Source organism: Schistocerca gregaria, chromosome 3 (assembly GCF_023897955.1).
Source record: "Schistocerca gregaria isolate iqSchGreg1 chromosome 3, iqSchGreg1.2, whole genome shotgun sequence".
NCBI classification, from domain to species: domain Eukaryota; kingdom Metazoa; phylum Arthropoda; class Insecta; order Orthoptera; family Acrididae; genus Schistocerca; species Schistocerca gregaria.
Window position 1 is genome coordinate 469,541,809 of NC_064922.1, and position 25,871 is coordinate 469,567,679.

The 25,871-nt window shown below is 42.1% G+C and overlaps 1 protein-coding gene across 1 annotated transcript; it reads left to right on the plus strand.

Moving 5' to 3' along the window:
- The first annotated feature begins 954 nt into the window (after positions 1-954).
- Positions 955-25,247, plus strand: LOC126355223 (uncharacterized). Its single transcript, XM_050005482.1, has 4 exons — positions 955-1,094; positions 7,731-8,001; positions 10,119-10,222; positions 24,729-25,247. The coding sequence occupies exons 1-4, from the start codon at positions 1,088-1,090 to the stop codon at positions 24,890-24,892; spliced, it is 546 nt and encodes a 181-aa protein (XP_049861439.1). The 5' UTR covers positions 955-1,087; the 3' UTR covers positions 24,893-25,247.
- Positions 25,248-25,871: the final 624 nt, after the last annotated feature.

A 25,871-nucleotide genomic window follows, 5' to 3' on the forward strand; every position in this document is an offset into this window, starting at 1 on the left:
GGTAGACTATTTACGCGGTCTGATGCTTCATGGTGTAAGATTTACCATTTCCGTCAGGGTATTTCGGAGAAGCACACAAACATTAAACAGTTGTGGACCTTTAAATAGTCAAATGTGCAAGAACTGAAGACAAATTCCTTATGTAAGCGACGTATGTAAGTGTTTTTCACCGTTCGTATGATATCAGAGTGAATTAAGATCTCAACATATTAGTTTTCGTTTTTGCTCTGATCTTCTGATAGTTTTTGCCAGTACAGGTAGACCGTCACATCGGTGCAGTATATGAACACATTTTCTGTTGTTTCACAGCTTTACTGCCATCAATTCAGATGTTGGTGAGTCATCACATCTTACAAATAATAAGAGCAACTTGTGTTTAGATGGTGGATCATTGTACTTTCACGCGTAGGGTACACTACGTCTAACCTCATAATGTTAAGTGATTACGGTCATCAGATATCTGAAGTGTAGCGTCTTGAGCCTTCGACTGTACATGTCAAACTTTATTTCTCAACCAGTTTCACTTATTACAAGTATCATCACTGCAGGAAGAAATGTACAGCGGAAAATCAGAATGAGATTATCAGCAAATCAGCAAATCTACCCTATAGGTACAACATACTTCAAAGAAACAAATGTTAAGATGAAGTCCGCCCTACACCCTATTTGGTGTTAACGCCGTTTTAATTTTTCAGTGTACAGCTTCTCCTTCAGTGATGAAGCTTGTAGTAAGCGAGAAATAAAGTTGCACATGTATAGCTGCAGGCTCAAGATGCTTTACGCCATACATGACTTCGGCTTTAGAAATTGCCTGCAACGGAAAGATAGCCATTTATTTCTCCGGGAAAACTGAAATGGTGTAAACACGTACAGTTCACGTGCTTTATCTGTGACACTGGGAACAGTAAACACAGGAGGCTGACATGAGGACTAGAGCGCACGGCGACGCTCACACAGTGCCAGAACACACTGAGCGGGCAACATACAAAACTATGAAGTTTGACATGTAGAGGAGTCTGTCACTTACGTCACTGATAGCCTTGTTGATGAGGATTCCTGTGTTTGACGAAGTAAAAATGTGTCAACCATGAAAGGTAAGACAGTAAACATTCCACTTATCTACCCTATAGGTACAACAGAAGCAATAACCCTCTAAGAATTTGAAACTAGTCGTTACATTTGAACGCTTATTTTAGCATGAAGCCTAGGTTTTTAAGAAATACAATGAATCCTGAACACAAGTGCGGTGCGATCATTTACTTGCTTATGGTGACGAGATTTTGATGAATCCTGAACAAGTGCGATCATTTACTTGCTTATGATGACGAAGTTAGTAAAGGAAAACCTTAAGGCAACTTCTTTAATTTTTGGAGAAAAAAGGGGAAAAGTAAAATAAAAATAATCCGCCACCATAGCAGATTTAAACATATTTCGTTTCCCACCGCAGCATTGTTAGTTCATTCACAATCTAACGGCAGCAATAATAGCAAAATATCTACTTAGCACTCATATACAACCGCTCGCTCACCGATAGATCTGTACCTACAGATTGGAAAATTGCGCCGGTCGCACCAGTGTTCAAGAAGGGTAGTAGGAGTAATCCATTTAACTACAGACCTATATCATTGACGTCGGTTTGCAGTAGGGTTTTGGAGCATATACTGTATTCAAACATTATGAATCACCTCGAAGGGAACGATCTATTGACACGTAATCAGCATGGCTTCAGAAAACATCGCTCTTGTGCAACGCAGCTAGCTCTTTATTCGCACGAAGTAATGGCCACTATCGACAGGGGATCTCAAGTTGATTCCGTATTTCTAGATTTCCGGAAAGCTTTTGACACCGTTCCTCACAAGCGACTTCTAATCAAGCTGCGGAGCTATGTGGTATCGTCTCAGTTGTGCGACTGGATTCGTGATTTCCTCTCAGGAAGGTCGCAGTTCGTAGTAATAGACGGCAAATCATCGAGTAAAACTGAAGTGATATCAGGTGTTCCCCAGAGAAGCGTCCTGGGACCTCTACTGTTCCTGATCTATATAAATGACCTGGGTGACAATCTGAGCAGTTCTCTTAGACTGTTCGCAGATGATGCTGTAATTTACCGTCTAGTAAGGTCATCCGAAGACCAGTATCAGCTGCAAAGCTTTTAGAAAAGATTGCTGTATGGTGTGTCAGGTGGCAGTTGACGCTAAATAACGAAAAGTGTGAGATGATCCACATGAGTTCTAAAAGAAATCCGTTGGAATTCGATTACTCGATAAATAGTACAATTCTCAAGGCTGTCAATTCAACTAAGTACCTGGGTGTTAAAATTACGAACAACTTCAGTTGGAAGGACCACATAGATAATATTGTCGGGAAGGCGAGCCAAAGGTTGCGTTTCATTGGCAGGACACTTAGAAGATGCAACAAGTCCACTAAAGAGACAGCTTACACTACACTCGTTCGTCCTCTGTTAGAATATTTCTGCGCGGTGTGGGATCCTTACCAGGTGGGATTGACGGAGGACATCGAAAGGGTGCAAAAAAGGGCAGCTCGTTTTGTATTATCGCGTTATAGGGGAGAGAGTGTGGCAGATATGATACACGAGTTGGGATGGAAGTCATTACAGCATAGACGTTTTTCGTCGCGGCAAGTCCTTTTTACGAAATTTCAGTCACCAACTTTCTCTTCCGAATGCGAAAATATTTTGTTGATCCCAACCTACATAGGTAGGAATGATCATCAAAATAAAATAAGAGAAATCAGAACACGAACAGAAAGGTTTAGGTGTTCGTTTTTCCCGCTCGCTGTTCGGGAGTGGAATAGTAGAGAGATAGTATGATTGTGGTTCGATGAACCCTCTGCCAAGCACTTAAATGTGAATTGCAGGGTAGTCATGTAGATGTAGATGTACGTATCGTTAGAGATAAGCAGTTGCTGACACGTGTGAAAATTACAGCACTATCAATATAATAAGTCATGGCTGGAAAATACTAACACGAATTGATTACAGAAGAAGGGAAAAACTGAAAGAAGGTAACCTCCTCGAAGATCAGTTTGGATTCCGAGGTAACGTAGGGAACCGCGAGGCAATACAGACCCTACGACTTCTCTTACAAGGTAGGTTCAGGAAAGACAAATCTACGTTTATAGCATTTGTATGCTTAGAGACAGCTTTTGACAATGTTGACTGTAAAACACTCTCTGAATTTCTGAATGTAGCAGGTGTAAAATACAGCTATTGAAAGGCTATTTACAACTTATACAGAAACCAGACCGCAGCTATAAGAGTCGATAGGCATGAAGGGGAAGCAATGATTGAGAAATGAGTGAGACTGGTTCTTAGCCTGTCACCGATGTTATTCAACCTGTACATCGAACAAGCAGTGAAGGAAACAGAAGAAAACTTTGGAGAAGGAATTAACGTTGGAGAGAAAGAAATAAAAACTTTCATGTTTGCCGAAGACATTGTAAGTCTGTCAGACATGACAAAGGATTTGAGAGAGCAGTTGTACGGAATGGACTTTGTCTTTAAAAAATGAAAAGGGGTATGAGATGAACATCAAAAAAAGTAAAACAAGAATAATAGAATACAGTAGAATTAGACCGGGTGGTGGTAACGGAATTAGGTTTGAAAAAGAAACACTTAAAGTAGTAGACGAGTTTTGTTATTGGGGCAGCAAAATAACTGCAGCTGTATTTCGCTATTTGGGCGCAAAATAACTGATGATGACCGAAGCAAAGAGGACGAAAGAAATATACCGGAAATGGCAAGAAAAGCGTTTCTGAAGAAGAAAAATTTGTTAACATCGAATGTACATCTAAAAGATAGGAAGTCTTTCCTGAAAGTGTTGTCTGAAGTAAAAAGGAAAAAGTACAGCTTGTAAATTGGGTGATTTAATTAATCAGAAATTTGGTGATAATATATTTGGCTGTAAAATGCTTAGCACAATTGGGCGAGACGAGTTGGCACCATAAGGGTGCAGTTCGGTTATGGTAATGGCAATATCAGTATCTCTCTCCCTCCCCGCTTCCTTCCATCGATCTGTCATGGACACCACTCCGGATCGAAGAGACGAACAGAGAGATCTGAGTTCCGCAAATGATCTCTTTGTAGCGTCTATATTGATTTTAATAGAGGATATCGTCATTCTCTAGAGAGATCGTTGCGACAGCATTAGACGTGTTCTACAATTCTGCAATAGACTGACCTCTTTGATAAAGGATTAAACTTATATCTTAATCTACTACGGATTTTCTGGAGGACATAAATGACCTGCACTATCTTCAATCAATCTGGAATCCTTCGCTGCTCCAGTGAGCTACTAGAAACTGGTGTTAGAAGGAAAGCAAGTTCTTTGGCATAATCGCTGCAGAATTTTACACGTATCTCAAAAGCTCCAGATGTCTTTCCGCTGTTGAGAGATTTTAGTTCACATTCTGTTCTGCGATAACCTTCCTCCATGTATAGCAATTCCACATTAGTGTGATGACTGGAAAGCACAGTGGCAATTTCGTAAGACAGAAATCAGCATTCTGGCATCCCTTCTGTGTTCTAACGTTTCAGTCGCTAAGTGACTGAATAGATGATTCGATTGGCTTACTTACTGTACATTATATTGAAACTACGTAGGATTCTTGGTCAGATCATTTGACACAACTTTACTTTCGATTTGGCTAAAGGCTACACGCACTGTCGTCCTTATGCTAATTTGGGCCCCATTCAGTTTTTGTTATGCATGGTCACCGTCACATTATATAAATCTGTGATGAAGCAGTATTTATTGTGTGGCACCTTTGTGACATGAGTCTCACATATTCTTGCTCGTCACATACCCTTTGCCTACGAAATATCGTTAAAGATTTCTGAGATCCACATCATTTTCTCCAGAGTTAAATATTTGACACTGACTGTTAAGATACTCTACAGTTTATGCCTGGTAATTAGAACACTTGTGAATTATCTATATTAGCTGTGGCAATTTATTTGTTCCTAAAATAAAACAGTCTTTATGAACTGTAAAATGATTTTGCCATTCATTCTTTTGTACTGCAATACTTGGGTGTGAGCTACGGTTCCCAGTTTTGTACGTCATTCATTCCAAAGTGGAGTGATATCCGTGGAGTCTGATGTTCTGATTAAAGGGTAGATAGTATTGTGGAGTGTCTACCAGGACCTGTACAACTCCCGTCAAAACTATCTCTAAAATTAAAAGAAATTTAAATGGAATAATAATTGTACCTGTCAGGAGCGAAATACTTTTTTATATAAAACTGTAGAGATTATAGCGTTGTACTACTTATCATCGTAAGAAGGCTGAACAGTCATGGCAGTGAGTCGACTAAAATAAATTATATTGAACTTATCTCGAATTCAATAAGAATTTCGTTGTCGAAGAGTATGACCTTTTCCTGTAAAGGGATCACGTTCAGAATTTCAAACGAAATTGGCATAGCTTCAGTCGATTAACTTGTAATTTTACACTTGATTATAACTTTGTCTCTTTTGACACCCACTACACTATAAATCCGTCTTTGAAAATATCACACATTTACAATAAAGACAGGTACAAAGTAAACAAGAATTTCTCACACATTATCTGGAAGCTAAAACATATTCGCATGTAATTCTGGGGTGAACGTAAAAGGAGGCACCACTGAAAATATGACTGCTCTTTAAATCATTAATTTCAAGTGTACATTTTTCCAACATTAAATATAATCTCCAAAATGGTGTATACCACTTACAGGTAATTTTTATATAATTTTTTTTGTTTTGACTTAATTTCATCTTGTGACATCATATATAGGTGAAAATACTGAACTTATTCACAGGGTTGAAATTTAGACCCATTCGTAATCCTTATGCGAATGGATAAGCTGCCACTTCACGTTCATCAAGAACAACTCGTAATTTTTGCAGATACTACTGGAGTTATAATGAATCCTACTATAGAGAAAGTTGTAGAAGAATTTGAAATGATGTTTTTAAATAATCATTGAGTGATACTCTGAAAATGAACTCTGCCACTATTTTAAGGAAACAGTTTTGTCCAATAAATACAGTCGTACCAGAAGTTATGATAGCACATCAATAATAAATAGAAAACAGGGCAAAATGCTTCAATTTTTAGGTTACATACTAATGGGAACTAGAAATCTACGGTGTATAGTACAGAGCTGCTCAATGTTCAACAACTTTTGCTCTATGTATAGTTGGTAGCCTGGGAAACAAACGAATCAACCTTCTAGTATATTTTGAGCTTTTTCCACTAAAAATATGTTAAAGTATAATTGTATTGTGTTACTCATCATTTAGAAAGTGCTGACTATACAAGAACGAGTAGTGAGAATAACAGCTAGTGTTGACCCACAGGCATCTAGTAACTCCTTCTTGAAGGAATTAGACATTTTACTCTCAGATTTGCAGTAGGTGTATGTATTCGCTAGCGAAATTCTGTGAAAGAAATCCATCACAGAGAGGAATAGTGATGTCCATATCTACAATACTAGAAAACAATCCTGCATTGCCCATTATTAAGGCTGACTCTGATCATTTTCCCAATAACATAAATGCCTAGAAGGTAGGAAAGTATGTTTTAAAACTAAACTAAACTCATTTCATCGGAACATTTCTTTCTATTCAGTTTAACAACTGTTAGTCTGGAAAAAAAGGCTTTAAGATCAACTGCACGAGTAGGGCTTAAAAAATAATATGTTCATTAATTTGAAAAAATAGTTACGTGCAAATATTCAGTAAACTGACTTGTTTCACATCATTTCGCTTCAACAAGTCGTTCAGATGATGGAAATGTAAATGACAATTTGGCTTCATTGGCCGGGAGGCCCCTTGCGCGGCAGGTCCGGCCGCCTTGGTGGCAGGTCGTATTACATTCGGCGCCACATTGGGCGACCTGGGCGCCGGATGGGGATGAAATGATGATAAAGACAACACGACACTTAGTCCCTGAGCGGAGTAAATCTCCGACTCAGCCGGGAATCGAACCCGGGCCCGTAGGACGGCAATCTGTCACGCTAACCACTCAGCAAACGGGGCGGACGTTCAGATGATGTAGGGAGCTAAGTACTTCCATGACTATCATCGCCACAGTACACTATCACTTACAAAGATAACTGCTTCCGTGTTAAGAGAAGTATTGCACATAGTGAAATGTGTGGCATTTTTTCGCTCTAGTTGCCAGCGATGTGTATATTGTACTATTGTTTAAAAATATATAACTATTTCAACACATTTCAAGACTGCAGGGCCTAAATAGAAGCCATGAGCACAGCAAGAGTTCCACACCACGGAACTGGCTTAAAAAACATAAAGAAGTTATTTACTTAAAAGTAATATCGATAAATAAAGGCAATTGTTTCAATAACCTTCTATTTTTTCCGTCTTGAGGAATTACAGATTATATCAGCCCTTCTAGAGAAAAAATTCTGCAGGTAATGTGATTTCGGAATAATGCTCTGTTTTTGTTGTTGTTGTAAGTAAACCACAAAAAAATCTGTTAGTATTCTTCCTACTCTGCGCATCCAAACTGACAAAACATGTGAACAGTAAGAATTTCTTAGATGCAATACGCGCTCTTTGCATTTCGCTGTTTACTGGATCAGTGGATAAACATATACTGTGACTACCGCTAAACATGTAAAAAACAAGCGGTAAAAGCGAAGGAAATGTGAACTGTGAGAAACATGATTTGCAAATGACGGTAGTCAACATGAGCTTTTCCCAGGTTTGACGGAACTGGTAACACTGCTTATGCTGGCGTCGTCGGCGGCTGGACGCCCCCCTAAGTGTCCCCCGCCGGGCTCGGCCGCGCCTCAGTACCTCCCGGATGACGCGGACGGATCTGCCTTCTGGCAGTGCGACCGCGGGGTCGCGTATCACAAGCACTGCGACGACGGGCTGGTCTGGAACGCGGCACTCAGCGTCTGCGACTGGCCCAGCGTCGTCGTGGTGGACGCAGAGGACTCTGGACACGAAAGCGGCACTCACAGTGGCGGGTAGGGCAGTTACTTTAACTACCGGTCCACGACCGTCCTGAACTGTTAGCTGTTGCTATAATACACTCCTGGAAATGGAAAAAAGAACACATTGACACCGGTGTGTCAGACCCACCATACTTGCTCCGGACACTGCGAGAGGGCTGTACAAGCAATGAACACACGCACGGCACAGCGGACACACCAGGAACCGCGGTGTAGGCCGTCGAATGGCGCTAGCTGCGCAGCATTTGTGCACCGCCGCAGTCAGTGTCAGCCAGTTTGCCGTGGCATACGGAGCTCCATCGCAGTCTTTAACACTGGTAGCATGCCGCGACAGCGTGGACGTGAACCGTATGCGCAGTTGACGGACTTTGAGCGAGGGCGTATAGTGGGCATGCGGTAGGCCGGGTGGACGTACCGTCGAATTGCTCAACACGTGGGGCGTGAGGTCTCCACAGTACATCGATGTTATCGCCAGTGGTCGGCGGAAGGTGCACGTGCCCGTCGACCTGGGACCGGACCGCAGCGACGCACGGATGCACGCCAAGACCGTAGGATCCTACGCAGTGCCGTAGGGGACCGCACCGCCACTTCCCAGCAAATTAGGGACACTGTTGCTCCTGGGGTAGCGGCGAGGACCATTCGCAACCGTCTCCATGAAGCTGGGCTACGGTCCCTCACACCGTTAGGCCGTCTTCCGCTCACGCCCCAACATCGTGCAGCCCGCCTCCAGTTGTGTCGCGACAGGCGTGAATGGAGGGACGAATGGAGACGTGTCGTCTTCAGCGATGAGAGTCGCTTCTGCCTTGGTGCCAATGATGATCGTATGCGTGTTTGGCGCCGTGCAGGTGAGCGCCACAATCAGGACTGCATACGACCGAGGCACACAGGGCCAACACCCGGCATCATGGTGTGGGGAGCGATCTCCTACACTGTCCGTACACCTCTGGTGATCGTCGAGGCGACACTGAATAGTGCACGGTACATCCAAACCGTCATCGAACCCATCGTTCTACCATTCCTAGACCGGCAAGGGAACTTGCTGTTCCAACAGGACAATGCACGTCCGCATGTATCCCGTGCCACCCAACGTGCTCTAGAAGGTGTAAGTTAACTACCCTGGCCCGCAAGATCTCTGGATCTGTCCCCCATTGAGCATGTTTGGGACTGGATGAAGCGTCGTCTCACGCGGTCTGCACGTCCAGCACGAACGCTGGTCCAACTGAGGCGCCAGGTGGAAATGGCATGGCAAGCCGTTCCACAGGACTACATCCAGCATCTCTACGATCGTCTCCATGTGAGGACAGCAGCCTGCATTGCTGTGAAAGGTGGATATACACTGTACTAGTGCCGTCATTATGCATGCTCTGTTGCCTGTGTCTATGTGCCTGTGGTTCTGTCAGTGTGATCATGTGATGTATCTGACCCCACGAATGTGTCAATAAAGTTTCCCCTTCCTGGGACAATGAATTCACGGTGTTCTTATTTCAATTTCCAGGAGTGTATTTCTCTTCATAAAGATGTTGAGGTTTTCGTGACCACTTTTTGAAATATTGACTGTTATATTCTTTCTCGGGATTTTCGGCCAACATTTGTTTAACCATTTCCATGAAGTGTCCATTGTTGGTGGCTGACTGGGGTCGAGTTCGCAACTGGACATTATATGAACCTGTCGCACCAGCGTCTGAACTCTTTTCTCTGCTCATTGTTCAGGGAAGTCATAGAAATTCTCAAACGTTCCTATACTGGCAACAAGAAGCAAGAAAACCTCAAGGCAAACGGATCTTAGAATTCCATTCTGCAGAATATGACCGTTGCAGTTATCAAAAGAACAACAACAGCGGCAGTAACCGGGGAAAGTCCTCCAGGCTTTGTTGCGACAGGTACGTATAATATCCGGCTGGTGGCTCGACTTAAGTCCGCTACCAGAAGTTAAGGGTAAACCTTTGATAATACCAGATACTAGTGCTGGCGAAAGGTCAGAAAATCTGTAAACAAACGTCAGCCGTAAACTCGAGATAGAAGCCAACAGACAATACTTCACTCCTCTATTTGCCGAAATCACGTAGCTTGTCAGTTCCAGTTATCGATAAAAGGCCATGTTGATTCACTCTTCCTTTCTGTACGTTTTCCAGCCATAGCCAGGACGTTTCTAGCCATTTATCGACGCGAAAGGATAATGTTGACATAGACGGGAGATACGAGAGACGGTCCTCCATGAGCCATTTTGGAGATCACCGTAAGTAGTTTCACCCTGTTTTTTAGTTAAATGATTTTTTTATCTTCACGTTGGCCCACTGGATTATTCTTTCTCCTCTGTTTTTTCCTTCTTCAAAAGTTGCCTTTTCTTTCCTCCCCCTGCCAGGCACGTAAGTGTGATTAGCGGAGTATTCATATGGATGCAGGTGTAGATCCCAATTTATCTTAACGTTTTATTTATGTGTCTTGAAACCACTCTAAATTAGGATTTTGTTTTTAAAATACTTTCTTCCTGCAATCTCTGATGTTTTTATATCACTTCTTTGTACTTATTTCCTTATGTACGTAATACATAGCTTTACAACATTACTTTAATCGTCTTGACTGTGACAAGCAGCACACCACCAATACCTAATTCGAACATTCCCACTCATTTGCTGTACCTGACATTTTTCTACACTTAGAGCAACCTGCACTTCTTCAAACCTAAGGGACATTCTGAGTTATACTGTTATCTCCTTAAAGACAAAGACGGCTACGCTTACCCGTACACTACAGCATCACCAGCAAACAATCGCAGGTTGCTGCTCACCCTTTCAGTCAGATCATTTATATATATAAAGAACAAGGGCGCTCCTATCACACTGTCCTGTGGCACTGCTGACGATACTGTTGTCTCTGATGAACAATCCCCGTCCGTCTCTCTCTTACCAGAGAAAGCATCGAGCCACTTACAAATCTGTGAACCTATTCCTTATGCTCGGATGTTTGCTAACAGTCTGCAGTGGGGCCATGTGTCAAATGATTTTCCGGAAATATAGGAATCGGGAACAGCCCCGATGCCCTTCATCAGAGGTTTGCAGGATATAGCCCTAGAATATGTCAGACTGAGTTTCGCAGTACAAGCTATACTTTTTACGTCTGTGCTGTTTTATGGACAGATACTTTTCAGTTTCAAGGAAATTTGATATATGCCAACTTAGAACATACCCAAGAGCTCTGCAGTAAACTGATTTTAAGCATACTGGTCTGTAACTTTTTGGGTCCGTTCTTTTACCCCTCTCACATATACGAGTCAATCGTGCCTTATTTTACAGTCGCTTGCGACTTAACGCTGGGCGAAAGATTCGCGATAAATGCAAACTAAGTAAAAGGCCAGTACCGATGAGTACTCTCTGCAAAATATCATTGCTGTATTAGACCATTTTTTGCAGAAATACGCGAGTTTTTGTTTCCCCGCTTATTCTCATTCATTTCATAGAGATTTCCAAAGGGTATTAACATCTACAACTACGTACACATTCCGCAAGCCACCGTACGGTGCTTGGCGGAGGGTATCCTATATTACTACTAGTTGTTTCCTTTCCTGTCCCACTAACAGATAGATCGAGGGAAAAACGACTGTCTGTTGCATCGTTATGAGCCCTAATTTTCCATATCTTTTCTTCGTTGTACTTCGGCTAAATGCATGTTAGCCGCAGTAGGATCATTCGGCAATCAGATTCAAATGCCGGTTCTCTAAATTATGTCAATAATATTCTTCGTAATTGATGTCTTCTTCCCTCCAGGCATTCCCCCTTGGGCTCCAAAAGGATATCCGTAACGCTTCATGCTGTTCGAACCTACCGGTGATATATTTAGCAGCTCACCTTTGAATTGCTTCGATATGTTGTTTTAATCCGACCTGCTGCATATTCCAGATGATCGAGCAGTACTCAACGGTAGTCCTATATGTGGTCTACTTCACAGATTAACTACATTATCCTAAAATTCTCCCAATAAACCGAAGTGGAATATTCACCTTCCCTACGACAATCCTCACATGCTTGTTCCATTCCACATCGGTTCGCAACGTTGCACCTAAATATTTAAACGACGTGAAAGTGTGAAGCAGGACACTGCTAATGCTGTATCCGAAACTGACGGGCTCGTTTTTCCAACTCATCCGCATTAACTTACATTTTTGTAAGTAAGAATCAGCTGCCATTCTCCACGCTAACTAGAAATTTAGTTTAGATTATGTTATGTCAACCTACAGTCACTTATCTTCGACACCTCCCTCTACACCAGAGTATCATTAGCGAATAGCTGCAGATTGTTGCCCATCCTGTCTGCCAAATCATTTACGTATATAGAAAATAGCAACGATACCACACATTTCCTTAGGCCACTCCAGGTGTTAACTCCAGCCTCCCATAAACACTCGCCATGGAGGACATCATATTGAGCTCTATTAGTACTAAGAAAACTTCCAGCCAGTCACATGTCTGGCAGCCTGTTCCGTATGAACGTGCCTTCGTCAATAGTCTGCAGTGGGATACCGTGTCGAAAGCTTTTCGGAAATTTAGACATATGGAATCTGCATGTTGCCCCTTATCCATAGTTCGCAGTATAATACGTGAGAAAAGAGCAAACTTGGTTTCACACGAGCGATACTTTCTAAAGCCGTGCTCATACATGGACATGAGCCTTTCGTTCTCTACGAAATTTATATATTCGCACTCAGAATCTAGAATTACGCAGCAAACAGGTACTAAGAAAATTGATCTGTAATTTTAGAGTCTTTTCCTTACCCTTATTACATACAGGAGTCACCTGCGCCTTTTTCCTATCGCTTGGCACTCTGCACTGGTCGAGAGTTTCGCGATAAATGCAAACTAAGTAAGATGCCAATGACATAGAGTACACTTTGTAAAATCGACTTAGGATTCCATTCGGACCTGGCGACTTATTTGTGTTCAACTCTTTCAGCTGTTTCTCTTCTCCAGTGATGCTTACTGATGCTCGTATGTCATCCACACGGGACGTTGCGCGTTGGTCAACCGTCGGTACGTCTGTAAGATTCTCCTGCATGAACAGTTTCTTAATTGTGAAATTTAAAACTTCGACCTTCATTTCACTATCTTCTACTGCCAAACCAGACTGGTCAACTGGTGACTGGATGGAAGTCTTAGACTAGCTTAGCGATTTTAGGTAGGATTAGATTTTATTCTGGTTCTCCGCCAGATCTTCAGGCAAGGTGTGACGTTGGTAGCTGTTGAATGCATTGCGCATACATCTTTTTACAGACGTAGGAATCGATACCAGTCTTTGCTTGTCGTCGTTTGCTCGTCCTCTTTTGAACCGAAAGAGCAACACCCTTTGCTTCTTCAGCATTTTCCGATTTTCGTTATTAAACCACTGTGGATCTTTACCGTTCTTAATCCCTTTATTAGGCACGTACCTGTCCAGAGCACGAGTTTCAATTTGTTTGATATTTGCCCTTAGATCCTCTATGTCCATCATTCTGGAACTAGATGACTGCAGATCATTGTCTAAGTGAGATGCTAACAACTGCTTCTCTGCAATTCCTAGCAGAAACATTCTCCCAGTCCTCTTGACTGTTTTATTAACTTTCATAACTATAGTTGCTTTGACGAAATCATGATCACTAATCCCCGTCTCTATACCGACACCATCGATAAGGTCCGGCCTTTTGGTAACTACAAGGTCCAATGTACTACCACTGCGTGCGGGCTGCCGAACCAACTGCACAAGACAGCTTTCGGAAAACGTGTTCTAACATATTTCACAAGACTGTCCATCTGTACCACCTCCAATGAACCCATACACGTTCCAGTCTGTGCTCGCTAGGTTAAAGTCACCACCATGTAGTACTGCATGATCTGAGTACTTACGCAAAACTGACCAAAGGCTTTCTTTGAATGGCTGTAGGCCTGTCACAGCGGAGTCGGGGGTCGGTAAAGTTCACTGTTGTTGTTGTGGTCTTCAGTCCCGAGACTGGTTTGATGCAGCTCTCCATGCTACTGTATCCTGTGCAAGCATCTTCATCTCTCAGTACCTACTGCAGCCTACATCCTTCTGAATCTCCTTCGTGTATTCATCTCTTGGTCTTCCTCTACGATTGGCGATCCCTTGATGCCTCAGAACATGTCCTACCAACCGATCCCTTCTTCTGGTCAAGTTGTGCCACAAACTTCTCTTCTCCCCAATCCTATTCAATACTTTCTCATTAGTTATGTGAACTACCCATATAATCTTCAGCATTCTTCTGTAGCACCACATTTCGAAAGCTTCTATTCTTTTCTTGTCCATACTATTTATCGTCCATGTTTCACTTCCATACATGGCTACACTCCATACAAATACTTTCAGAAAAGACTTCCTGACACTTAAATCTATACTCGATGTTAACAAATTTCTCTTCTTCAGAAACGCTTTCCTTGCCATTGCCAGTCTACATTTTTTATCGTCTCTACTTCGACTATCATCAGTTATTTTGCTCCCCAAATAGCAAAACTCCTTTACTACTTTAAGTGTCTCATTTCCTAATCTAATTCCCTCAGCATCACCCGACTTAATTCGACTACATTCCATTATCCTCGTTTTGCTTTTGTTGATATTCATCTTATATACTCCTCTCAAGACACTATTCATTCCACTCAACTGCTCTTCCAAGTCCCTTGCTGTCTCTGACAGAATTACAATGTCATCGGCGAACCTCAAGGTTTTTATTTCTTCTCCATGGATTTTAATACCTACTTGCTTGCTTAATATACAGATTGAATAACATAGGGGAGAGGCTACAACCCTGTCTCACTCCCTTCCCAACCACTGGTTCCCTTTCATGCCCCTCGACTCTTATAACTGCCATCTGGTTCCTGTACAAATTGTAAATAGGCTTTCGCTCCCTATATTTTACCCCTGCCACCTTTAGAATTTGAAAGAGAGTATTCCAGTCAACATTATCAAAAGCTTTCTCTAAGTCTACAAATCCTAGAAACGTAGGTTTGCCTTTCCTTAATCTCTCTTCCAAGTTAAGTCGTAAGGTCAGTATTGCCTCACGTATTCCAATATTTCTACGGAATCCAAACTGATCTTCCCCGAGGTCGGCTTCTACTAGTTTTTCCATTCGTCTGTAAAGAATTCGTGTTAGTATTTTGCAGCTATGGCTTATTAAACTGATTGTTCGGTAATTTTCACAACTGTCAACACCTGCTTTCTTTGGGATTAGAATTATTATATTCTTCTTGAAGTCTGAGGGTATTTCGCCTGTTTCATACATCTTGCTCAGCAGATGGTAGAGTTTTGTCAGGACTGGCTCTCCAAAGTCCGTCAGTAGTTCCAGTGGTATGTTGTCTACTCCGGGGGCCTTGTTTCGACTCAGGTCTTTCAGTGCTCTGTCAAACTCTTCACGCAGTATCGTATCTCCCATTTCATCTTCATCTACATCCTCTTCCATTTCGATAATAATGTCCTCAAGTACATCGCCCTTGTATAGACCCTCTATATACTCCTTCAACCTTTCTGCTTTCCCTTCTTTGCTTAGAACTCAGTTTCCATCTGAGCTCTTGATGTTCATACAAGTGGTTCTCTTATCTCCAAAAGTCTCTTTAATTTTCCTGTAGGCGTATCTTACCCCTAGTGAGATAAGCCTCTACATCCTTACATTTGTCCTCTAGCCATCCGTGCTTAGCCATTTTGCACTTCTTGTCGATCTCATTTTTGAGACGTTTGTATTCCTTTTTGCCTGCTTCATTTATTGCATTTTTATATTCTCTCCTTTCATCAATTACATTCAATATTTCTTCTGTTACCCAAGGATTTTTACTAGCCCTCGTCTTTTTACCTACTTGATCCTCTGGTACCTTCACTACTTCATCCCTCAAAGCTACCCATTCTTCTTCTACTGTATTTCTTTCCCCCATTCCTGACAATTGTTCCCTAATGCTCTCCCTGAAACTCTGTACAACCTCTGGTTCTTTTAGTTTATCCAGGTCCCATCTTCTTAAATTCCCACCTTTTTGCAGTTTCTTCAGTTTTAATCTACAGGTGTATAACTTCACTACCACACTCAATTGCAGCGTCATTAAATACAATAATACAATACTTTTGTCGACTGCAGTGATCGATTTCTTCTGTGCTCCGATTCTCTTAGTGCCTTACAATCATTGCAGAATCTGTACCCAACTGAGGAGATGGTCCAGCTGATACATGACCAACTGTACTTGCTCCAACGGAGGGGTACAGAAGTATTCTTCTGCTGGGTGCCTGGTCATGTCGGGGCAATGAACAGGACGATCGGGCTGCCAAGGAGGCGTGCAGAGAGCAGGATGTGGTCCAGTGTCCTATTCCCTTGCAGTCAGTCATCGCTGCACTCCACAGGAAGTGTATAGAGTTGTGGGAGGACGAATGGCTGGCGGTGACGGCCAATAAACTGCGGTTGATAAAGTCAACCACTCGGCCGTGGCGTTCCTCCTGCCGGTTGCTCGGGCGGGAGGAGGTGGCCCTCACACGTCTTCGGATCGGGCACTGTCTTCTCACACAATAGCTTTTTATTACGGCGGGAGGATCCTCCGTTTTGTGATGCTTGTGATGTGCACATCTCTGTCCGGCACATTTTAACAGACTGCATTTTATACCGTGTTGCACGGACAGAAGCACAAGTTGATAGGGATCTGCCTTCTGTTTTAGCTAATGACGAGACGTGTGTGTCAGGGTTTTTAAGTTTTGTGATGTATCTGGACTCTGGCCTAAGCTTTTAGGCTGGAGGTTTCGAAAGCTTCTATTCTCTTCTTGTCCATACTATTTATCGTCCATGTTTCACTTCCATACATGGCTACACTCCATACAAATACTTTCAGAAAAGACTTCCTGACACTTAAATCTATACTCGATGTTAACAAATTTCTCTTCTTCAGAAGACTCCTCCCCTTTTTTCCTTGCGGCCAGCCAGCCACTTCCATCTGCTACATTGTTTTAGCTCCGTCTATCATTTTCTTCCTATGTTGTCCATGTTTTACTGCTGACGCTCTGCTTCATCCCACGCTTTGGTGTGAGTGACCACATGTTTTTCAGCGATTGTTACCCATGTTCTCTGTTTCGTTTTATATTCCTGTCCTGGGATTTTTCTTGACACGCGTCTCACTATGTTACTGTACGGGCGCTGAAGACCTTGCTGTCTTGCGCCCAAAACCCCTCAACTACTACTACTACTGCAGTGAACACTCCCCATCCAAAGGCTTCTAATCCGTATTTTCGACTAACATTCGTAGACTCTCTAAATATCTCACAGCGTTTTACTGCGGTTTTAACCAGTCGTCAGTCCCAAGAATAATTTGAGACTGAGAACTTTTCTGGGGGCAGTGAATTCGGGAACTTTGTTACGCATAGTTCGACAGCTTACTGAATTTTTTTTATGTCGAGCTGTCTTCACTTCGAATACGGTCTGATTTCCATGTCTGCATATCGACTGGCGAGTGCTTATGAGAGTATCCCAAATAACCCCCTATCCTCAGAAACAACTACTCTGCTACCCAGTAGCTACTTCCTTTATGTCTGACCTATCAAGGGAAGCATTACAAATCCCCGACCCGACAAGGCAGTTCCAGAAATCTGCAGCCAAGACCGTCACAGACGTGCCAAAGCCTTTGGCTGAGACCATCCACACGACTCCAAACCAAAGGACCCAGATCAACTGTGGGAACATGCGAAGCGCAGCAGTCTTCCCCGCCTCCGCCAGCCGCCTGTAAGAACCAGGATCGCCTCGGAACCCACGCGACAGACGTCGTTGGTGCCAAAGTGAGCCACATTTTATAGATGGCTGTACCCTGTATGCTCCATAGTCGCAGGCAGGGCCGCCTCCACATCTCGGATGAGGCCGCCCCGAGCAGACATACCAAGTGCACATTGGCTTTCTTTTCATCCCAGAACGCTACTTCCTAATTGACCATAATGCGCCTAACATTGGAGCTCCCAATAACCTCTCTTTGTCCTTACTTCTGCAATTTGCTGCATATTTTGATAGATGACTCTCTAGTGTGTATATTATACCAACATCTTTCCCAGTTCTCCGTCTTTCAAGTACCTCTGTTCAGTTCAGCTTAATTCATTGTCAAGAACTTATAAGCATATCAATATTCTTGCCTCATCACTAAGATCTAATGTTTTAGTTTTGTGAGTGTGGTGATGCGTTTCAGTTATTCTCTTTCCATTTCACTAACTCTTTCATCTATTCCAAATCTTTCTAGCCCCGCCTGCTAAATAGGTTCTTCAAAACATTTATGTTTAGTAACTCGTTCTTGATTACCTATTTTTCTGTGTATTTTGGTGCATTTATGTATATTTTTTAAGCATTTTGTTTTTTCAACTGAAATTGACTATTCCTTATAGACTTCCCTTACAAATGAAGCGTTGCAGTAAGTACTTGTTACATTTTCTGAAACTATTGCAACATCACTTACGAAATGCAGACACTCGACCTGAATCCTATTCGACTTCTTCGCTAAAAGATTAGTATAATTTTGTGATTTTCTTTTATTGCTGTGAGATTTTTCCCACAAATTTCACCTTAGTTATCGTATTTGATGATCTTTTACGAATTATGTTTGCAAATATTGCCTTAACACCAAATTCTTAGTGGTTTTATCTACTGTTTCTCTGTCGCCGAATCAAATGCTTTCTTGAATCTGATAAAGGTTAGCATTACAAGTTTACTGGTTAATACTTTATTGCAAATTATTTGTTTTAGTTTAAAGATTGGTCTTTCTAGTAGCTTCCCTTTCAGAAACCATCCCGATAACGCAGTTTTGTGTAGTCACGCCCCCTCTTCGCACATTAAAAAAAAAATGATTCAAATGGCTCTAAGCAGTATGGGACTTAACATCAGAGGTCATCAGTCCCCTAGACATAGAACTTCTTAAACCTAACCAACCTAAGGAGATCACACACATCCATGCCCGAGGCAGGGTTCAAACCTGCGACCTTAGCGGTCGCGCGGTTCCAGAATGAAGCCCCTAGAACCGCTCGGTCACACCGGCCGGCCCGCATATTTTACCCCGTGCTTTTGCGGTCTCTGAATGCCGAGCGGTGAAATTACGCTATTTTCTTACAGGTGACCGAGGGTAACATTTCGGACACAGTGCCGCGCAGAATTACACGAAAACGCTCCAGTGGACGGTATAAAAGGCGTCAATAGAACCACTCCTTTCCATAGGCCGTTGATTACCACACATTACGCTGTTGAAAACAACAAGGTTGACTGCACTGAGCAAAAGGGCGAAGTTTTTGACAACTCTTGGTACTGACGACACCCTCCTCGCTTGGAAGAGCGATCGTACCATTTCATAAGAAAATTTTGGCCCATCAACTCCACTGAATGTCACCGCACCACTCTGGAGTCCATTGCGACGGAATGTTTGCTCTGGTGTAGGGAGTGGAACCACTAGCGAACGTTCAAACTATGCGCCGGAATTTGAATGTGATCTGAAGCAGCAAAGCGTGCTTATGCTCTTTCAGTCCTCCTGATGAGGTTAACAGAACATATTGTTATGTATTTATAGCCAGTATCAATCATGGAATATTGTACATGTGATTACTGTTAGTTCAGATATGCAAATGCATAGCTGAGATGGTTTTTGGCCCCGATGATGGTCTAATCCCACACAGAAGTCGCTAATGATATACATCTTTACAACTGTGGCTTGCATGACGCAGTTCTTAAAAAGAAGGGCCGGTGGCATCAAGTGTGTTACCAGAGTGGGGGGTGTTAGAGTAACCTACTACTATTTTATTCACTCAAGTATCAATGTCGTCCCCCTGTCCACGCTCCCCTTCCACTCAAACCATTCCTCCCGTGAACAGCCGTCAAGGGAGCGCGAAATAAGAGGGCTGAAAAAACACAAGCACCTTTTGTTGCTTCGGATCCCATTCAAATTTCGTTGACTTGTTTTGAACGGTCCATAATCGTTCCGACCTGTACAACACGCTAGAAGTTCTACCGTACAACAGAGAAAAAATTGCGGTCTCAATGCACTACAAAGGGGTGCGATCACATTCCGTGGAGTTGCAGCCCAGTGACGTTATCAGATAAGGGTTTGGCATGTGTCAACACACTACTGTTTGGAGCGTCGCTGAGCCCGAGTATGACAATGCAGTGTGCGACGCCTTCGCACCATTATAGAGGAGGCTTGCTGGCACTTATGAGCCAAGCTGTAATACTCTGGGTCCCAATGGGACACACTCACTGGGTTTCGAAAAACTGATCTTTTAATTGTGTTGTGAAGTATACATTCTCGATTCAGTCCGTATGGGTACGTTAAGTATGGAACATGGTCGTGAATGGTGCTTTACATTGGAATAATGGCTTTACGCGGGTAACCAACTGAGTTTCTACTCCAGTAGTAGTTACTCTCTTCTCTCGGCACATAAAATTTTGAGTTTTATTCCAACTTTACTCATCTGAGCAAATTTAAAGAGTCAGAAATAGCAAAGCAGCAGGAGATGATGACAGCAAAGCAGAAATGTTTAAAATGGTAAGAGGTGAATTTATGTACTTTCAACAGAAATGTGGGGAACTGAAACGATTCCAGAGGTCTGGAAGAAAGCTGTTATACATCCTTTGCATAAAAAAGATGGTACAACAGAGCCCAACAGGCACAAGCCTATCTCTCCTACCAACAATACAATAATGTTCATAAATTGAGGATAAGGCTGATACATGGTGAAATATATCTCTGGTGGGCGGTTTGCGGGTTTAAGTCACCTCGGGGTATGACCATGCGGTGCAATTGACCCACGGTCGTCGCACGGTGGCGCTGGCAGCAGTCCAGGTATGCAGAGGTGTACTGGTGCATCACAGAGTACGGTGCAGCGAGTAAGCGTGCAGACGTTCACAGACGTGCTAATGGTGACTGTGTGTTGCAAATGGCTCAAAGAACACATACTGATGACGTTATGAGGGGTAGAATACTAGGTCGACTGGAGACTGGTCAAACACAACAGGTCGAAGCACGGGCCCTCCATGTGCCACAAAGTGTGATCTCAAGGTCATGGCAACAATTCCAGCAGACAAGAAACGTGTCCATACGCTACAGTACGGGACTTCCACAGTGTACAATATAAGAAGACCGACATCTCACCATCAGTGCCCGCAGACGGCCACGGAGTACTGCACCTGGGCGGTTCTAGGCGCTACTGTCTGGAACCGAGCGACCGCTACGGTCGCAGGTTCGAATCCTGCCTCGGGCATGGAGGTGTGTCATGTCCATAGGTTAGGTTTAATTATTTCTAAGTTCTATGCGACTGATGCCCTCAGAAGTTAAGTCGCATAGTGCTCAGAGCCATTTGAAGCCTACTGCAGGTAGCCTTGCTCGGGACCTTATCGCAGCCACTGGAACAGTTGTCTCCAGGCGCACAATCTACAGACGACTGACCAGACATGGTTTATTCGCCCGGAGACGTAAAAGGTGCATTCCACTGACCCTTGTCGCAGTAGATCCCGTAAAGCCTGGTGTCAAGAACACAGTACATGGTCTTTGGAACAATGGTCTTAGATTATGTTCACGGACGAGTCCATGTATAGTCTGAACACTGGTTCTTGCAGGGTTTTCATCTGGCGTGAACCAGGAACCACATATCAACCCCTTAATGTCTTTCAAAGGGACCTGAATGGAGGTCGTGGTTTGAAGGTGTAGGGTGGTACTATGATTGGTGCACGTACACCCCTGCATGTCTTTGACAGATGAACTTTTACGGGTCAGGTGTATCGGGACGTCATTTTGCACCAGTATGTCTGCCTTTTCAGGGGTGTAGTAGGTCCCATCTTCCTCCTGATGGATGATAACGCACGGCCCCACCGACCTGCCACCGTGGAAGAGTACCTTGAAACAGAAGATATCAGGGGAATGGCCAGCCTGTTCGCCAGACCAAAACGCCATCGAGCACATCGTAAATGCTCTCGGTCGACGTATCACTGTACGTCTTCAAACCCCTAGAACACTTCAGGAGCTCCGACAGTCACTGGTGCAAGAATGGGTGGCTATACCCCACCAGCTACTCGACCACCTGATCCAGAGCATTCCAACCCGTTGCGCGGCCTCTGTACGTGTGCATGGTGATCATATCCCATACCGATGTCGGGGTACATGCGCAGGAAACAGTGGCGTTTTGTAGCACGTGCGTTTCGGGACGGTTATCTCAACTTATCACCAATACCGGGGACTTACAGATCTGTGCCGTGTGTGTTCCCTAGGTGCCTATGCTATTAGCGCCAATTTTTGTGTAGTGCCACGTTGTGCGGCACCACATTTTGCAATTATCCTTAATTTTTGAGCATGAATGTACATAAGGTTCTATCTAAAGCTCTCTTAAAATGCTCATTTGATTGGTTAATATGAGGCAGGCTATGAGAAAGGTAGTCGTGTCAGCACACAGACTTGGTGTTTGCAGATAAAATTAAGCATACTTCGAACTACCAGCACGTATGTCAACTCTGTGGAGTTCAAGAGCGCATATGAATTTGTTGGCAGAAAAATCGTTTTGGACACTTTAGAAAAGATCAGATAGGTAGGAAAACTAGTGCGCTAATCCGTCACACCTTCACAGACACAACATCTAAAGTTAAGTTTCTGGGAGGAAATGTCTGTTCCTTTTGAAGTACATACAGGTGTTCAACAAGGAGATGGCCTCTTCTTGCTTTTGTTTAACATTTCTTAGACAAAGTTATCAGAGAATGAAGGAAATAATTTGAGGGTATAAACATTGGGAATAAGAAATCGAGAATCAAAGTGAAGTAAAATTTACTAGAAAGAGGTTTAATCACATAAGTATTTTATTTAAACTGATGACCAATTTCGATCTATTGTACTCAGGTCATCTTCGAATCTCTCACTCCCTGATGGAGAGAGGAGCTGGGCTAACTGAGCAGCTAAAAAGATGTAATCGACTGCTCGATTATATGTTTTTAACCAGCCCAGGTTTTCTCACCGTACAAACTCTGAAGATGATCCAAGTACATTACGTGTAAACCAGTCACCAATTTAAATAAAATATGTATGTGATGAAAACTGATTTTAGCAAATTTTCTTGTTATACCTGAGATCACAGGGTTCTTGGAACAATGTTCCAGAAAGTGAAGTGTCTAACATTTGCTGGCGATCAAGCTATCTTCACTAAGACTAGCGAGGAAACGAAGTTCGTCACAGAAAAGTTACACGAAATAGCCTGAAAGACAGGCCTTCAAATATGAAGTGTGAAGGCTCATTTGATGGAAAATGTACATCAAGGTATCAGAAGATCCCCACAACAAATGAAATGTGGGACAATTTCGGAAGTGTGTGAATTTAAATCCTCGGAAAAATCATAGTACCATATGGACTGGGTAGTAAAGCTAATTTAGAAAGAGCCACCAAACTCCATGACGCGTAAATAATGACATGGAGGCACTGCAATTATGTGAAACTTCGGCGATGCATGATATTTGTTATGCTAAAGTACTATATGTCTCAGAAAGTTTGTCTCTAGCAGACCATTAAGAAATCGATAAAAGAGCAAAGGAAGAGAGAATAATTGTATAAAAATTATGATCCCTTTAACATAAATGGCATATCCATCAAAATAAAAGCTATGGCACTGTACACAACTCAAGGTAAGTTCCGTGATTCAATATTCAGAACATGCTTGAAGATCTATGGTCACATCCACAAAACAGAAAACACTAAACTGACAAAGAAACTGCTTAATGTGACACATTTAATAAAGGTAAAAACTACTTTGGTGGATGAAGTAAGAAGGACCTACACGGAGTGAATGCAACCGAAGATACTATGAGACAACGCAAAGCCTTGCTAAACCTAGGTGCAAGTTACACATTGGCCGAGGAAGCTAAAACAAGAAAAAAAGACTAGGTAACAGTGGACAGATTCATGAACAGATTTCGGGAATAGAAGAAGAATAAGGAACAGTTAGAGCCAGCTAACAGGGCCAAGCGCACTCTTTAACTGGGAATAACGAAGTTACTGTAAATAAAATTTGGATATTTTAAAATTAGTTCACTCCAGAGAGGAAACAATTTTACTGCTGAGAAAAAGTAGCACGTATTCTGTAAATAACACTGCAGACACTGTGCCTCGTAGAATAAAACTTCTTATTAGTATTTTTTTAATATGAATGTTAACTGCAATAGTCCTAACGTGTCGCAAATGGGTCATTACAAAACGGATACAGCACTAAGTATGACGAATCTATTTATAAGAGCTTTCTTGTACTGCTACGGCGACAATGAATTGTGGACTCCAAGATGTTAGTCCGATTCTTATGCCCCTCTATCATATGTTCATGTCTTCTGGCTGCTACATTCCCAGGAACTCGTATGTGGGTCGTAGTTTGGAAGTTGATGACACTTGAAATTTTTTCCGCAAGTCATTAACAAATAGGATTTTTACCAACTTTTCACCTTTTCCATCACTAGCAAAAATTTGAAATTAATGTTATTTCTAATTTGCATTTGAAATTAATATTTTACTCTGGAATAAAAAAAAATGAATGCAGCTGTACCGTTATAATCTTTAGCAATAATATATGTCGTCGAATACGTTGCTTCTGCATACTGAACATGTCTATCACTTAAGCAGACAGCACTTATAATAATACGTTTCTATGTATTGTTCCAAATTATTGTCATTCCTGTTCCCAACTGTGTAATTTTATAACAACTAAGAGCCATTGAACTGATTAAACCTCTGAAATTTTATCTTATACGAGCACAGATGACCAGCAAGGAGGTGAATCCATATCTGAATTTAGACATATGGAGGAACACCACAGGCATGCCAAAAGACCGGAAGAAGACCTCGGGTACATCAAACTACCGATGGAAGACTATGTGGACTACATAAAAGTAATGACAAGCATCTTCCGATTGAGGCAATAAAGATTATTTGCACAAAAATTTGTTTTTCAATACGCAAAGCGCATAGTTGTGGTGGGCATTTGGGACAATATTATAGACGTAAATTAGGTTGAAGCACTTAAAATAACAATACAAGAATGTATTTGGAAGACATTATTAGTCGGTGACCAATACTACTATCTAAATTTTATGTTCAGGCGCATTTTTCTATGATCATATGACACTCCAGTGCTGATAACAGTAAATAACTTCAAAAAAATTTAGATACAAAATGACAAATATGTTTATGTCTACAAAGCGTTTTCAGGATACTTAAAACAAAATACATCCACAAAATTTGAAATGTAACGGAAAGAGGAATAAATATTTAAGCATACTTGTGTTCACTTCTTATGTTTATTTAATATTCTATGCATTTTTACACCTATCTGGGGGATACATTTACAATTTTCTTTACATATTTAGAAATTTTAAATGTAATTAGAAGTCATTTTATAATTGATTCAGACATTTATGAGACATATCTTTCAAAACATCTTCACATTCCCACTACACAAAAACTAAACTCATATTATTTGTGAGTTCTAATCACCGACAGTTCATTACCAGCGTAGTAAAGTCCATATTTTGGACGCTAAATATTTAATCTGCTCTTGTCAGAGTTTATAATAAATTCTAAGAGAATCTGATATATACCGATGTTGCTGCTGCCGCTAATCATAACGATATGTTGGTTTGAGACACAGTAGCCAGTTCTTATCGCCAGCAAAATTTGCTTGTGGCCTCTCACAAAAATATAAACTTAATTCTGTTATAAAGCATTTTTCAGTAATTTCTACAACGAATTGAGAATAGCTTCCACCCCAATGTAATGCCTTGCATTATTAAACAGTACTATCACCAGGCACGTGATCAATGAAAAATATATCTCATTTTCCAAAGTTGTGTGTGTGTCCCAACATCAAGATGACAGCCAAAAGTGGTGTGGAGCATGTGATCC